The sequence below is a fragment of the Hirundo rustica genome, chromosome 16, assembly GCF_015227805.2.
Source record: "Hirundo rustica isolate bHirRus1 chromosome 16, bHirRus1.pri.v3, whole genome shotgun sequence".
NCBI classification, from domain to species: domain Eukaryota; kingdom Metazoa; phylum Chordata; class Aves; order Passeriformes; family Hirundinidae; genus Hirundo; species Hirundo rustica.
This window is the reverse complement of record NC_053465.1, coordinates 7,128,434-7,144,764: the sequence shown is the minus strand read 5'-3', so window position 1 is coordinate 7,144,764 and position 16,331 is coordinate 7,128,434. Positions and strand designations below refer to the sequence as shown.

The window sequence follows — 16,331 nt, the reverse complement described above, 5'->3', positions numbered from 1 at the left end:
TGAGAAAAGCCAGCATAAAGCGTTTTTATTGCGATAATAAACTGGATGCCTTTGTGCGGCGGAGAAGGAAGTGACCGGCGGGGATTTGTTACCAAGGGACTGGGCAGGGCAGAGGGAGGGGGCACAGGGGACAGCTATGCGTCCTGTGAGACCAGGCAAGCAGCGATGACCAGCATCAGGTGGCAGGAGAGAATGGGCAGGTGTGCTCAGAGCAGGGACAATGGGGGGCTGATGGTTCCTTTCCACGGGGAAGGAGGACAGAGGTGTTTTTGTTGAGCTGAGCCCCCACCACCTCCCCTGCAGACAGCACCTTCCCTTTGTCCAGTTTTCCTTTTTCTTAAAAGAAAGCTCCATGCTACGGGATTTTCAGGGTGTGGTGGAGCTCTGGTGGAAACCCAGCTCCCTAAATCCAAGAGTGGTCTGGAGGGGAAGGCAGGCCCACCGTGAGATGGCAGGGTGAAGCAGGGGCAGAGCAGCCCTCCTTTCCCAGAGCAAACCCACAATGCCTGCAGTGATGCTCCCCAGGGAGCAGGGAAAGGCCAGGCTCCCTCACTGTCCCATTCCAGGCAGAATTCCTATAAACAGTCCTAGTGCTACCTTGCTCTCTGCATCCCTTCAGCCTCAACAACCTCACTCTGCTATGGCTTTTGCAGCAGCAGCAGCAATTTCTGGTTTGAAAACACCATAAAATCTGCACCAAAACGAGTAACTAACAGAATTCCTTTTGTTCAAATGACTCCTATCTAAGGTCAGCCCATCTGCGTGCTACTGGGAAAACATAGTCTACACCTGGAACAAAAATAAGATTAAGAACTTGACCCAAAAAGAGTTGAGGTTTACGGCGTATAGTTTAAAAAGACATAAAAACACGATACAAGGAGGAAGAGTCAGACGCAAAGCTTAGTGACCAAAGGCATTCAATCAAGGTGTAAGGTTATACAATGAGTGTAGTGGACTATCAGGAAAAGCTCCGTACAAAGTCATGTGCACTCTTCTTGAAGCTGAGATTCTGGATTCCTCCATGTGCCAAACCTGTGGGGAGAGAGGAAAGGCAGCGTGACAGAGCTGCCTGCCCGCCGGACAAACAGGGAACGCGCCCAGGGCATGGCAGCCTCCACACAAACCACACCGGGCCCTCAGAGCAGCAGCCAAGCCTCAATCACAGCGGGGAGAACAGCCCCACCCTGCCCACACCGTGGGGACCCCACACCCCAGAGCAGAGCCCCACAGAACCCCGGAACGGGCTGGGTTGGAAGGGACCTCAAAGACCCATCTCGTTTCAGCCTCCTGGCACAGGTAGGCACACTGTCCACTAGCCCAGGTTGCTCCAAGCCCTATCCAGCCTGGCCTTGGACACTGCCAGGGACAGGACAGCCACAATTTCTCCAGACAGTCTGTGCCATGGCCTCTCCACCCTCACAGGGAAGAATTTCTCCCCAATATCTAATCTAACCTTGCCCTCTGTCAGTGTGAAGCTGTTCTGCCTTGCTCTGTCACTTCAGGTCCTTGTGCCAAGTCCCTCTCCAGCTCTCTTGGAGCCCCTTTAGGCTCTGGAAGGTGCTCCAAGGTTTCCCCAGAGCCTTCTCCAGGCTGAGCAACTCCAGCTCTCAGCCTGTCTCCATAGCAGAAGTGCTCCAACCCTTGGGTCATAGTCACAGCCTCCTGCCCACACCATCAGCCCCATGCCCTGGCAGCAGGAGAGGCAGGAGGGGATGTGGCAGCCGAGCCCCCTTAGTGCAGCAAAAACACTCAGAACCCAAGGGACAAACAACTGGCACTGCAACACCTCCAGGACAGGGACCCGCTCTGCCAGGCTGGGAACTCTGCAAGGAGCACTGTAGTGATCTGAACCCCAGCTCACCAGACTCCCAAGAGCAATTTCTACCCACAGACAGGAAGAACTGCCCTGTCCTGATCATGGTCCCCGCTACTGCCCACTCCCCCCTCCCGCCCCCGTCCCACCTCCCCACACTGTCCCAAGATCAAACACAGGGGCCTTGAGCTGTCCTCAATCCACGCAGTCCCTGAGAGAAGCTGCCCCTCCTTACCCAAGGACAGGGTGCTGGGATGGGTCATTCCAATTTCATGAGCTCCACGTCGAAAATTAGAGTGGCGTTTGGTGGGATGATCCCTGGGTGGCCAGTGGAACCGTAAGCGTAATCTGGGGAGATGGTCATCTTTGCCCGCTGACCAACGCTCATCTGGGGCAGGGACAGAAACACAGGGATGTCAGGAGAGGGGCACAGCTGCCAGCTGAGTGACAGAGGAGGGACACACACCTGTCCCCACTGCTTTCCACATAGGGGGTGAGAACAAGGACCCAAGCTGCGCAAACCAGAGGAATGGGAAGAATGTCAGAGGGAAAAGGTAGGGCTGGAAAAGGAGCAGGGCTTAAGATGTCCTTCACACAAGGGAAGGCAGGGAACGCCAGGCCATTCCCTCCAGCCGCCAGCATCCTTGTGCTTGTGCTGCCAGCACGGCACAGAGCAGCAGGAGCTGAAGCTGTGCCGTGCCCACAGCGTGGGATCACAGCCCGGAGCGGCGCTGTGCCCACCAGCCCTCCCTCCGCGTGGGCTCCGGAGCCCGGGAGGCCTGAGCGCTCCCGCCGTGCTCGTTCAGAGCTGACTCAGTGCAGAAATGTCACCGCTGAGTCACTGACGTGCCGTAGGTGTTGCCTGGGGCCTGGCCCGGCTCCATTCCTGCCAGCTGGCAGGTGGCAATGCAGAAGGTGATATTCACACCCACACCTCCCAGCGCCGAGGGGGTGGAACAGGGGAACAAAATAAAATAAAAAATGATAATAAAATAGGGAATGAGCTGCGTGCACACTGATTCCTGCCCACGCTGCAGCTCCTGGCGCAGCACAGCCTGGCACGGGGAGCGCGAAGCGGAGGAGCTCCGGGCACCTGAGCGACTCCTTCCTCCCAGCCGCGGATCACCTCCTGCTTGCCCATCACAAACTTGAATGGCTTGTTCCTGTCGCGGGAGGAATCAAACTTCTTCCCATCCTCCAGCATACCTGGGGAGAGAGAGGGAGATGATGGTGACACAGGGACAGAGCAGCAGTGTGAGATGCTGTGACCTGGCAGCCCGAGCAGGTGGCAGTCACATGGCTCTGAGTCAAAGATGTGTCTCAGCTAGTCCTCATTCTCCCTGGGAAACCTGTACAGGAGAGGAAACCCCTGCGGCATCACCCATCCTGGGGCAGGGAAGGGTGACACTTAACTGTTTTGGCCCAAAGAGAAGTGCTCCTCTGGGCCAGGACCAAGGACTGACAGGGGAGCAGATGAATGGGGAAGAAAATCTTGCCCACCTTGCAGCACCACTGACAGCCATTTATCAGGCAGCAGGATCCGACCTTGTGCTTCCCATCCCACCAGAAAACAAGCCTCTCCCTCCTCACCAGGCTTCCACCTTCAGGCACCCAAAACACTGATGACACTGCAGTGCCCCATCTGGAGGCTGTGACTGGCCCCCAGCCCTGCCTGTGCCCAGCTGATCTAAATCCCTCCTGGACCCAGGAATGACGATGGGGAGAGGCAGCACCAAGTGCTGGATGTGTGTGCCTGGGGCAGCCCTCGTTCCTCAGCACAGGCTGAGCCAGCCTGATATCCCCAGAGCTAAATATAACTCCCCAACATGAGCTAAGGAGGAATTTCCTCCCCTCCCTTGCTCCCTGCCTGACCTTCTTGGGGAATCTTGGAGCTGGCGCTGCCTTATAGGAGCAGTAACTCCACCAGTCAGCTCCCATAAGACAGCTCCAGCTCTGCATTAACACAGCCAGTGCCCTGTACAATAAACCCTGTGTGATAAGAGCAAAATCAAACTCTCTTCCAAAACATTTCTTCACTCCCCAAAACAGCCAGAAAATCCTGCTATCCTGGCTGGAAACTGCTCTAGTCATGAAAAACCAAAATCCCTCAGGATGGCATAGGGCAGATGGACTTCTCCTTGCCAGGGCATGTGTGCAAAGGAAAATGTGCCTGTGAAAAAGATGGGATGGGGGAGCTCAGGCCCTGCTTGCAGTGACCAGAAGGAATGGCACACAGGGACCAGCAGACACGGTGATGGGAACCGCTGAACAGAAAGAAGGAAATTGGAGAAAATACATCACCTGGGCAGGGGCAACAAGCACCGAGACCTGTGTGCTCCTCTCAGGGAGGAGAATTAAATTTTTAATTAAACAGACAGCAAAAATCCCTTCTCCATGGTGTCGAGCATCGGCTCAGCCGGTCACGCTGTAGCCCTGGACTTTGGAATAGTAAATGTGGAGTTCTCTCATTTCCTCCTTCCAGGATAAACCTCTTGTTGCTGAACCTGCTTCCAGCCCTGTCTGGCACCGCTCCTCGCTCCCGTCCGCTGGCCTTCCTCCCGCCTGGCAGCAGGGACACGGGGCAGGCCGTGCTGGCTGGCACCAGCAGCGCAGCCTGGCTGCGGCCCCAGCTGACCCCGGCTCGCCTCCGAGCCCTCCGGCGCAGCAACGGGCAGAGGAGGGACAGAGAGGACGGCGCTCTGTCACCCTTCTCCCTGGACACCCACCAAGGAAAAACCCAGCAGCACAGCCCCCTGCTTGTCACAGCAAGCAGGGACTACTGGGATGCTCCCAGGGCATCTGCAGCCTGCAGAAGTGCATCCTGTTTACCAGGGAATGCAGAGGCGTCAGTAGCAGTGCAGGAGATGCTGCCAACCTTGTGCAGGAGTGGACGACACTGCCTGACCCCACTGCCGAGCTCACCTGTCCCAATCCAGCCGCAGGAACTGTTTCAGAGCTGGCAGCTCCCTGGCTGCAGAAGAGAGGGATTGATGGACTATGCTGGTTGCAGCAGCCCGAGGGATCGATCACTCAGCTCTCCCAAGCCAGGATGGAAAAGGTCATATGTGGGAGCCTGTCCCTGTTCCCCAGCGTGGGGCTGCCATGCTCCCCCCTCATGCCAGCGGGGAAAACAAAGAGGCTCCGATCCTTCGTAGACAGAATCCTCATCTCAGGCACTTCCTCTGCCCACAAGCCTCCTGGGAGATTTCTCCAGCCCTGTACAAGTATGAGCAACCATTTCCTCATCCCTGCCATCCCTGAGCAAGGAGATAACGAGATCTTAAACCTATTATGGAGGCAAAGCATCCTCTGGCAAAGGCAACTCCGCCAGCAGAGCCCCAGGAGCAGCAGGCAGCCCGTGGCACATCCCTGCTCATCCAAGCCCCTGACAGGGCTTCATACTTGTCATATCCAGTCCTGCAAGGAGGGCAGAGCTCCACAGGTGGATTATGGAGACCCACTTGCCCTGGCTCCCACCCAGAAGGATTTAAGCCCCCAGAGATCCCAGCTGAGTTATAAAGACCCCAAGGGATCTCAGGAAATCACAGTGAGGAAGAACAGAGAGCCCTACAGCTGAGGCTGCAGCAGCCATGGGATGGAGTGGGGGCTCTGGAGCACAGCCCCAGCCGCAGCCAGGCAGCGTGGCCCTGCCAGGTCTCTGCCACACTTGGCAGGCAGGAGCTGGGAGACGCCGGCTGCAACGTGCGACTTGGCTCCGGGCCCCCCTGGGCGGGCAGAGGCGGCGGAGAGCGGTGCTGGAGCAGGCAGAGTCAGCCCTGGGACAAACCTGCCGGGTCGGGTTCTGCCGGGGCTGCAGAGCCCCACCCGCACCCCCTCCATCCCCTCTGGGGGGCTGTTCCTTGGCACGGCCATTGCCCAGGGGCTCCAGAACAGAGCCAGCCTCCCAAGGAGAGGCAGGAAGAGATCAGAGCAGTGGGGCAGGCAGCTCTGCTCCAGCTGGGACAGGATGGAAAACCCTTCCCAGAAGCCCTGGAACACCCAGCATGCTCCAAACCCCTGCTCAGGACAGGGATGTCTGGACGAGGTTCAATCCTGCCTCCACCAGCACTCCCCATCACTTAAGTCCACCCCATTATCACCCACAGCTGGATGGGGAGAGGGCTCTGCCCACCACTCTTGAGGCCTGTAAGGACAGAGAACCCCGGTGCAGGCAGGGAAGGGGGTGCAGGAGATGGCGCTGAGCTCCCACAGTTACCACAACCCACGGACCGGCAGTCGCACGCCTCGGGAGAAACACCTCACAACCACAGGGCGTTCGCTGAGCAGCGGGAGCGCATCGAGGGCAGCACCCAGAGCAGGCGGGGGAGCACCACTGGCCCAGGGACTGTGCACAGGTGCTGGGGAGGTCCCCTCGGTGCTATCCTGCTGGAGAAAGGCAGTTTCCTCCAGTATCCCTCTCTGCTCCAAGCCCAGCTCCCTCAGAGACCCCACATGCTGAATGTGCTTTGCCAATCAGGCAAAGCCGTTTGGCCAATCCATGTCAGACTCGCTCCTGTCCTGGCACTCCCCAGAATGACTACGGCCCCCCATTTCCCCTCCTGAAGCGCAGTGGGGTGCCCACGGTCTCCCCACACAACCAATGTCCCTGGCACCAGCCCTGCAGGACCCCCAGCTGCAGAGCACCCCCACTCTGCTCCCTGCTCTGACTCAAGAGGGTTTAGCTCTGCTGGCCCCCGATCCACATCCCCTCCCCGCTGATTCACTCCCACACTCGGTTCCATCCCATGCCAGTTGCTGCACGCAAAGCAAAGTGTGCAGAACACACTGGGCACATCAGGGAACTTTATCCTTGATTTAGTTCCTATAAGAGCCCCACGTAGCAGATTTCACATCAAAGGCTCTTTCGGACACCCCGTGGCACACACTCTCTACAAAAAGACCTAAGACCTGGAAGAAAGGAGGGGGACCAGGTTCAATTCCACCAGCTCCCCCCATACATTTCCATCTCTTCAACCTCAGCATAAGCAACTGGCATCTCTGTCCATCCTGGGATGCTCCCAGCAGGGCTGTGCCCCATGGAGCAGGAGCCTGGGCACAGGCAGAAGAAGCACCAGCCGCTGGCCGACCAAGCTGGCTCCACACAGTCCTTCACCCTCAGATCACTTTTTTTTTTTTTTCCCCAAGTGGTTTTTACCCAAACCACTGTGCATCCATAGCCCAGCACAGGGAGAGCTGCCTCCTGCACACCACAGGCTGGATCTCCCCAGCACTGGAGCAAAGGGCAGCTGGGGATGGAGCCAATGCAGGGCTCTGGAAGGAGCCCTGGAGCTCAGCACCTCCAGCACTGCGCTCTGCCACCATCCCTGATGCTGCTCTGGGATCGGCTAGCGCTGCAACCCGGCCGGGAATCAAAGGTTTGCAAGGTTTCCCGTGAGCCAAGCCCCACTCCCGTCTCTGGCAGGGCTGGCTGCAGGAACTGCGCTGCCGACGCAGGGAAATGGCATCAGGGCCTGGAGGTGTTTGATTCCTGCTGCCTGCAGAGGCGGGGGGGCAGGAGCTGCCTGCAGACGGAACGGGGGTGGGGAAAAAGGACAAACGGAGACAATAACAACAAAAAAATAAAATAAAGGAAATCAGAGAACCGCTCCCAGGCGCAGCAGATCACTGCTGCTGGGGAGGGTCTGTTTGAGATCAAGTCACCACGTAGCACTTTGCCTGAAGCACCGCCGTGACGTGGGGACAGGATGCTGGTGACCCCCAAACAGCTCTGCTGGGGTAGGGGACAGAGCTGGGGAAAGCAGCCAAGCTCCAGCAGCGGCGCAGAAGGGGAGAGCCGGCACAGGGAGCCAGAGGGCTGGGAGCCGGGAGGGCTGGCAGGCGGCAGGACTGGCCCACCGGGAGCCACTTGACTGCCTGCCAGCCTCTCTTTGTTCTTCCACCGGCGGAGGAAACGGGGCGGCCGGGCAGACCAAGCTGCTTCCTCTCCCCGCTGACGAGGGAACGGGAAGGACGGGGGAGATGGAGGAGCAGCAGATGGGCTGGATGCCCGCTGAGCCCTCCCGGCAGGCCCAGCCCCGTTCTGCAGAGAGGGGCACCCCCAGCCCCCCAAGGGGAGGCAGAAAGCGCTGGGGCGGGAAGGGGAATTGGTTATTAGCAAAAACAGTCACAAATGAGTCATTAACTCGTTTTTACCACGCCGATGAGCCAATGCTGTACAAAAGGCATCCCAGGGGGACAAGAGCCCCCAGGGTGACCCCCGAAGAATTTTTTGGGGTCCCAAGGTTGGTTTATTCCCCACCCAGCTCGCAGAAGGCTGCTGGAGGGACATGACCCTCCCTAGCTTTGGGGCAGCCCCTCATCTGAGCACTAAACAGTTTCCTGGTTACACACACCGGGGTCCCCCCAAAAACCCCCAGGATGCGGGTCTGGGGCGCCCCACGGGTACCCCTGGTGCCACCCCACAAGGGAGAAGAGATTGGGGCAGGACTGGAGACGGGGATTGCACTCCTGCAGGGAGCTGTGGCAGGAGGGACCCCGCTCTGAAGAAGCGGACCCCAAAGCTCCCGGGTGGAGCCCATGAGGACTCCGTGCCCGGCCGCCCCCCAGCCCACGGCTCTCGGCTGCCCCGGCACCCCCAAGGGTGCCCCTGTCTGCGCTCCGGCGTCACCTCCGGGTCGTTCCCCGGTGCACCCCCAAAAAGAATGCTGGATACGCGTGGGAAAGGCCCCTTCATTGAAAAGGCTGCGGGAGAGACGGGGACAACGGGGCATCCCCACGGCCACGGCGAACCGCCGGGACCTCCATCCGCACCCCCCGGTAAAGATCCCCGTGGCGGCCCGGACCCCCCCTCTTCCCCATGGAGCGCCGCGGCCCATCCGAGCCGCCGCGCCCGGGGTCCCTGCGGGCAGCAGCGGGCGGGGGGGCGGCAGGCCCCGCTCGCTCGGTGCCCGGGCCGCTCCGACCCTCCCGCCCCTCCGCTCCCGGGGCCGCCCCGCACTCACCCGTGTAGTGCACCACGCAGGTCTGGCCGCGCTTGGGGAACGTCCGCCCTGCGGGGAGACACGAGCCATCACCCCGCGGCACCGGGACCCGCACCGGGACCCGCGGGGAGGGCAGGGAGAAGGGGTGGGAAGGGAGCGGGCTCGCCGCGGCTCACCGTCGCCGGGGGCGATGGTCTCCACATGCACGCCCATGCCGGTGCCGGTGCCGCTCGCACCCGCAGCGCCCGCAGCCCGACGGAGGAGGGGCCGCGTGTGCGCAGCCGCGGCGGTCACCGCCATAGAGCCCGCCCGTCGCTTCCAAAGATCCCGCCCGACCTTCCATAGATCCCGCCCGGCGGTGCCGCCCTGGCCGCCGCCATCTTCCGCCCCCCCGCCCCGCCGCCATCTCGGCACCGCCGTTGCCGGGGGAACGCGGGCGCGGCCATGAGGGACCCTCCGGGCTTGGCCCCTTTATCGCCGTTTCCAGCCCGCGCTGCTGCGGGGTGCGTGGCACGGCACAGAATCAGTTAGGTTGGAAAACGCCTCTGAGATCAGCGAGTTCAACCTCTGACCCAACACCACCATATCAAGTCCAGCAGAGCACCGAGCGCCACGTCCAGTCTTCCTTTAAACACCTCCAGGCACGGTGACTCCATCACCTCCCTGGGGAGCCCATCCCAAGGTCTAATTACCCTTTCTCTGAAGGGATTTCACCCAATGCCCAACCTAAACCTCCCCTGGTGCATTTTAAGACCATGTCCCTTGTCCTTTGTTCCTCTGAACCGGACAGTCGAGGCGGCCGTGCAGACGCAGGGCTCCTCCGCAGTGTGACCAGCAGCACCAGGGCCGTGCCCGTCCCCGCTGCTCCGCACTGCTGAGGCACCTCGAGTCCCGGGATCTGTCCTGGGCCCCTCACTTCAAGAAGGACATTGAGGGGCTGGAGCGTGTCCAGGGAAGGGAACAGAGCTGGGGAAGGGGCTGGAGCGCCAGGAGCAGCTGAGGGAGCTGGGGGGGCTCAGCTTGGAGAAAAGGAGGCTCAGGGGGGATCTCTTCAACTCCCTGACAGGAGGGTGCAGCCAGGTGGGGATCAGGCTCTGATCCCAGGGAACAAAGGACAGGACAAGAAAAAAAAATGCCTCAGGTTGTGCCGCAGGGGGTTTAGGTTGGATATTGATGAAAACTTGTTCAAAAGGATGATCAGACACACCAGCACAGGCTGCGCAGGGCAGTGCATCATCCCCGAAGGAATTTAAAAGACGTGGATGTGGCACCTGGGGACATGGTTTAGTGGTGGCCTTGGTCATGCTGGGACTCGATGGTCTTAAGTGTCTTTTCCAACTGTAACAATTCTGTGATTAATGCTGCTCCCCACTGTGCAGATGGAGGTCAGTGCTGGCCCCGCATCGCTGGGACAGGCTCAGCAAAAGATGTGCAGGTTTGAGCAATCCCACACTCAAAAGGACTTTTTCTGGCAACAGCAGCAACTATTTTCTTTTTTGGTCCAAAAAGGAATCACTCCAGGCACAGGATTTTTGCCTCAAAGCGTCCTATTTCTTTACTTCAAGGAGGTGAACTTGAGCCTCCACAAGGGAACAGAGAAGTTCCAAGGACAGCCAAGAGACTAATAAAAAGCCAGGATTCTCAGCAAGTGCATTAAAATGGGACACAAGAGGAGGAGACTCTTAAAATACCAGATAATAGCATAAAGCAAGTTTTAATTGCTTCTGTCCCTTGCTTGTATCTTTTAAATACTGAAATACCAAGGGTGGGGTTTTTTTCCTCGTTTGATGCCATAGCATTATGTTTTACATTAAATCTCCAACGCACTGAAGGTGCCATTGGTCCCTGACTTTCCACATCAGGAGGGCAGATGTGTGAGTCCCTGAGTCAAGGTGAAAAACAACAGGGTAGGAAAAGGGGCATGTTCTCATCCCTACTTAGTAATGTTGTCTTTGCCGAGAGCCGGGCCTGCTCTCTCTACGAGAACTAGTGATAAACAAGGATCTGAAAGGGGAAAATGCTGCTGCATGCAAGCCCACGCTGCAGCTCGTGCCTCACTGGCACAGGCAGGCTTGCACACGTCAGGCACAGCAGCTCTCGCTCAGGGTGAGGTGTTTTGGGTTTTTTTTAAGTCCCTGGCATAACCTGCTCCTCTTCCCAGCAGCAAGGTCACTGCAACAAGCAGTGTTTCAACAGGGGCAAGGAGCTCAGCCAGGTTTGACCACTCCCTCACTGCTCAGGGTCTAGCTGGTCAGACCCAGGTTCAGGTCACATTCTGGCACCTAAACTCTTGAGAAAACACAAAGGCTTGAGAACTGGTGAATTCTGCCCCAATCGTTCCCTGCCCTCAGGATCGTCCGCTGACAGAACTCACAAAGTCAGAAATGCCAAGAGGGACAAGCATGAGCATTGAGATTTAATACTGTAAAAAATAAAAGGGACATTATTTGAGCTACAGAAACACCACCCCAGGCAGCAGTGGGCTGGCAGGCACCACACACACCAGCAGCTGCGGATTTGCTGGAGGGAAGGACGGATCTACAGAGGGATCTGGGCAGGCTGAATCGATGGTCCAAGGCCAAAGGTATGAGATTTAACAAGGACAAGTGCCAGGTCCTGCCCTCAGGTCACAGCAAGCACATGCGGTGCTCCAGATTTGGGATGAAGTGGCTGGAAATCTGGGAAGAGATCTGGGAGTGCTGGACAGCAGCAGCTGAACATGAGCTTGTGTGGGTTCAGGTGGGGAGGAAGGGCAATGGCACCTGGATGAGCAGTAGTGTGGCCAGCAGGACCAGGGCAGGGATCCTGCTCCTGTACTGTTCCTAAATCCAGAGGCAGCCAGACTGGAAGTGGGGCAGTGGCAGAGTGCAGTGCATCCCAACACCTGACCAGGCTGAGCCAGGTGATCCCAGGAGGAGCCTTCACTCTCCAGAAAACTAAACAACAATAGAGGGAAAAAAAAAAAAAAAAAAAAAAAAAAAAAAAGAGAGAGAGAGAAAACATGAGGTTCTTTGTGCGTCAGAGAAATGGTTTTGAAGGAGGGCTGCTCTGACCTTCCTGACACCACTCTCAAACACCATCGCCCCATTGATCGCAGCGTTGCACCATGAGACTTAAGGCTTTGCATTAATTCATCACACAACTGGGGAGCAATTTGCTCAAATCCTGCCAGTGTGCACCAGACTGGAGAGTTGCAAGGTCAGTCGACGGTCAGATCCAGCTCCAGCCCTAAAAATAACCAGCCTCCCTCTCTGCCTCTGTGCAAGGCTGAGCCCAGCCCAGCACTACAGCCCCGGGATGGCTGATTTCCCCCCTCTCCCCCCACTGCCCCCTCACTGTTGCCAGGAGAGATGTGGGGGTGCCAGCAGCTTCTGAAGATGCTGCTGTGGGAGATGTAGCTATGGGCTACGATTTAAAAGCTCAGCCTTTCTTAAAATTCATTTGACACTTCTGTCATAACCTCCCAACCTGTCAAAACCCAGGATGAGCTGCCAACCCCTCCCAGCTGCTGACCCGAGGCAGTACAGCCCATTCTCTCCTGTTTTCCCAGAAGTGACTCAGGTGACATGGCCCAGGCAGGTGGACAGAGCTGATTCCCACCCCCCTGCTGCCAGGTGTTGTTTCTGCTCATGCTTTAACCCACTGCTGGCTTCGGCTTCACCTTTGTTCAAAGAAATTCTAAACCCTTCCCCCTGAAAGGGCAGTCTGAGCACAAAGACATCCACTATCTCGGCAGTATTTTCCCTAAAAACTGGTCAAAAATAGTTTCCTCTCAAAAACAACCCCGGTGTTTCTTGTGTTCCCACCAGGCTAAGTGACACCTCCACGCCCCAGTGTCTCAGTGCTGCTCTGGGACTGGTGGGGCCCTTCCTCCCAGCGCTGCAGTCCAGAGGAAAGCATAGATCTGCCTTGCTCAGATCTATCAGGACCTGCCAGGCCAACCCCTGGAAGAAGCTCTGGTGAGGTGGCAGGATGGGGGCTGCAGCAGGACCCCCTCCTCACGCCTGCCAGCTGGGAGAGGGAGGGGTTTGGGACACAAACCAGGCCTTTGGGACAGGGAACAGGAAGCAACAGGAAGCAATGACTTTCCCACACAGCAGCACATCCTGACAGCGCGGCAAATCCGTGTCTGGATGAACTCAGCCTCTCCTGGCTGGATTTATTCCCAGCTGCCACACTCTACCTGATGTGGGTTAAAAGGAAGCCAAGCGCTCGTGAAACCTGGTGAGAAGTCAGGCAGGGGTAGGGCAATGGGCCATGGCTTCAAACTGCATCCATCCCTCACACTCCCCAGCTGCAGCTCTCCCGGGCTCTGTTCCAGGCTCCCTCCCAGAGAGGCTGGGACTCCCCAGCTGGCTGTGCCCCGTCCCTCGCAGCACAGGATGGTGTGGGAGACAGTCAGCCCCAGGCACCGTGTTCCTTACAGTCTGGAAGGAGCTGTACCTGAACAGGTGCTACAGGAATTTCAGGGAGGCAGGGTAGGGATCACACCATGCTGTAGCAGAGCACCCTGGACAGCACGGAGCTTGGAGCGGCCCCGAGGAGGAAGCAGAGCTGGCCAGATGCAGCCCTCAGATAAGGTGGTCACACCGCTCCTTGCACAAGCTGAGCTACACAGCACAGCCTCTTCCCCAGCCTCCAAACCACAGCCCAGCTACTGCGAGATCAAGATCTGTGAGAGGAAGCACTAACATTTGAGAGAAAACGTAATGTCTGGGTTTCTAACATCTCTTACTTTCTTGCTTAACCGCTTCAAGTCCTTGCCTTGCAGCAGAGCCCTGGGGCAGCAGTGACCCTCTGCATGCAAGATCTGCCCCCAGTTAGAGCCTGGGGAAGAGCTGCTGGCACAACTGGCTCCGTATGTCCCACCACACCCTCTCGGAGCACTGAATCCCTCAAAAACCTCACCTCCAGTGGAGTGTCTCACCAATTTAGTGTAGTGGTTTTGGTTCGCCAATTTGAGTTTCCCGGCCAATGCGCTAAGTAATGTGGTGGGTTGAGCACTGGCCAAATGCCAGGGCACCCATTAGGATGACTTAGTTATTTTCTGTTTTGAGATAAGAATTAACAGGAGAGCAAAGCAGGCTCAAACTTTAAAGGGTATAGAGAAAACTGACAGAACAAAACAGTTTAAACAGAACTGACAGAAAAAAAAATCAGAATAAAACCTTCAGAACACTTCTTATGCTACCACTCAAGGAATTTAAACTCAGCAAAGACCCTCCTGAGGTATCATCACAGATTTTCACCATGGGCCCAGCTTTTTGCCGTATTTTCTCCTCGGGTTCTTGCTGACCAGGAAGCCAGTAGCAGACGGCACCCCAGTCTCTCTTCCCAGGAAAATGATCAGAGATGTGGAATGGCTCCATCCAGGGGGTGGGGGGAAAGGGAAACAACGGTTTGAAAGGGAAAGAAGTCCTGGGGAAAGGCTGTGAGCAGCAGCACGATGCAGCTTGTTCCAGCCAGTGTTTCATCTGTATTCCCTGGACACCCCTCCAAGTGCTGAAATGGCCCAGAAACATCTCCACCGTCAATATTTGCAATCATGTGATTTTGATCCAGTTTGAATGCATTTGTGATGGCTTTCAGCTGCCTACCAAACTCTACCCCAGATTGCTGAACCCCTTCGCAGCTAACCCCATCTGCTGTGGCCACTTACCTGCTGCTTATCTCCGAGGGTGATTTAAACCCCAAGTGACATCATAACCTTCCAAGACAAACACACCTGTCCTTGGCTGGCCGTTGCTCCACCTGACACCCACAGACAAGCTGCTTGTGGGGTGCTTCCCCAGCTGCTGGAGTCTCGGTGGTCAGGGTGCAGTGCTTCCAACACACAACCCACCCTTGGGCCAGCCTGGATCCCCAGGTCTTGCTTGGTGGAGTTCCATGCTCATGAGCCTTCAGAGTCTCTTGCAGAGCAAGTCTGAGGGGCCGGGCACACTGGCAGCCTCTTTTCCTGCTCTGACCCACTGTTTGAGGGTGCTGAGGCACTGGCACAGAGAAGTTGTTGATGCCCCATCCCTGGAATTGTTCAAGGCCAGGTTGGGTGGGGTTTGGCACGGTCTGGTCTAGTGGGAGGTCTTCCTGCCCATGGCAGGGGTTGGAATGAGATAAGCATTAAGGTCCATTTAAACCAAACCTTCCTCTGATCCCACTCCTCCACCAGCCAGAGCTCCAAGGCAAAAGCTGATCAGTGAGCATCCATGTAATTTGTTCCTCTTGGGCTTGTCTTGTCAACAGGGTCACATCTCTGGTGTTTCCCCTGATTCTCCTCAAGGCATATTTGCAGGAGATGAGAGGCTGCTAACAAATGAGACACAGATCTAATTGAGGCACAGTGCTCTGCTGAGCTCTGACATTGTCCTTTCCTGTTCTCTTGAACCACAGTCCAGTGCTTCAAGTTCTGTAACATTAAAAAGTACAAATTGCATCAAGCTTTAAGTGACTGTAATGGAGGCAGTGAGGAGAGAGACTGCAAAGACCAGAGCCCAGGGGATTTCTATAGATCAGCAGGGGAAGCACAAGGAATGCTTCAGCAAGCAGGAAAAGCATCTTTTATTTGGATGTGGTTAACTTCAGTAAACACCACACTGATCCTCAGGTATCTGGCAAGCTCCCAGAGACAACCTATAGCACCGACTTCCCCCCAGCCCCAAACTGAATTTGCTATCTAGTGTGGTACACCTCAGCATCAAACAAGACCAGGACTATCCTGTGGGATACAGGGTAAGGCCACATTGAGAGTGGACAGCTCATGTGTGCTCCTGTGTCCTTGGTGACACTCGCTCTCCTACAAGCAAACCTGTCCCGAGGTCATTCTGTCAGGACAGTGCAGACCAGGGCTGACCTCCCCTCTCAACACAGGCCACCCTGGATGGTGCTCAGGGCCAACAAGCTCCTGAGCACCTCGGGTTCTTGGTCACACCATGTTTTGGCTTTCCCGATCCCCAAGCAGCTCCAGTGAAGCAGGTGGGCTCTGTCCTGCTCTCAGAAAATCCACAGCACCTTTTGAAAGACACACAAGGCTCCCTTGTCCTGTGGGGCACACAGCCATCTCAGGCACCGGGCCTGGTTCAGGGAGAGCTGTAAAAGGCTGTGAGCTCCTCCAGAAGAGTGCTGCAGAGCATGAGGAGGGATGAACACCGGGCACAGCTGTAAAAGGCTGTGAGCTCCTCCAGAAGAGCCCTGCAGAGCGTCAGGAGGGATGAACACCGGGCACAGGGCTGCTGTGCAAGAGGCTGGGCTGAGGGACAGGCTGCAGCATCACACGGACAGCTGGGGAACCAGAAAACTGAGTCAAGGAATGCCTCAAATTCCCATTTCCCTCGTCTCTTTTAGGGTGAGGGGGCAACCTGCCATCTCTCTGGCCTGGTCGGGCTGGGGACAGCTCGCTGTGCCACTAACATCAGTCAGTGGTAACAGCTACCCTTGAGGGATGACAGACCCTCACTGTAACGGTACTAGGGAGCAGTGTACAAAATCAGGGGCACAATCCCAAAAAACAGCATTCCAGAAGGCACTGAATGAGTTTCCCTCACACAGCAATTAGCAATAACTCCTCCACAGCCCCTGCCACG

General features: G+C 56.9%; 1 protein-coding gene across 1 annotated transcript; it reads right to left on the bottom strand.

Moving 5' to 3' along the window:
* FKBP1A (FKBP prolyl isomerase 1A) lies at window positions 1-9,054 on the bottom strand. Its single transcript, XM_040079868.1, has 5 exons — window positions 8,931-9,054; window positions 8,776-8,823; window positions 2,907-3,019; window positions 2,049-2,201; window positions 1-1,032 (listed from the first exon to the last, which is right to left on the bottom strand). The coding sequence occupies exons 1-4, from the start codon at window positions 9,052-9,054 to the stop codon at window positions 2,073-2,075; spliced, it is 414 nt and encodes a 137-aa protein (XP_039935802.1). The 3' UTR covers window positions 1-1,032; window positions 2,049-2,072.
* Window positions 9,055-16,331: the final 7,277 nt, after the last annotated feature.

Excerpts from the sequence above, each read along its gene's own strand:
- FKBP1A (XM_040079868.1), bottom strand. The coding sequence starts at position 9,054 with ATGGCGGTGACCGCCGCGGCTGCGCACACGCGGCCCCTCCTCCGTCGG. Across the intron at positions 8,824-8,930 it reads GACCATCGCCCCCGGCGACG|GGCGGACGTTCCCCAAGCGC; the intron begins GTGAGCCGCGGC and ends GTCTCCCCGCAG. Across the intron at positions 3,020-8,775 it reads CTGCGTGGTGCACTACACGG|GTATGCTGGAGGATGGGAAG; the intron begins GTGAGTGCGGGG and ends CTCTCTCCCCAG.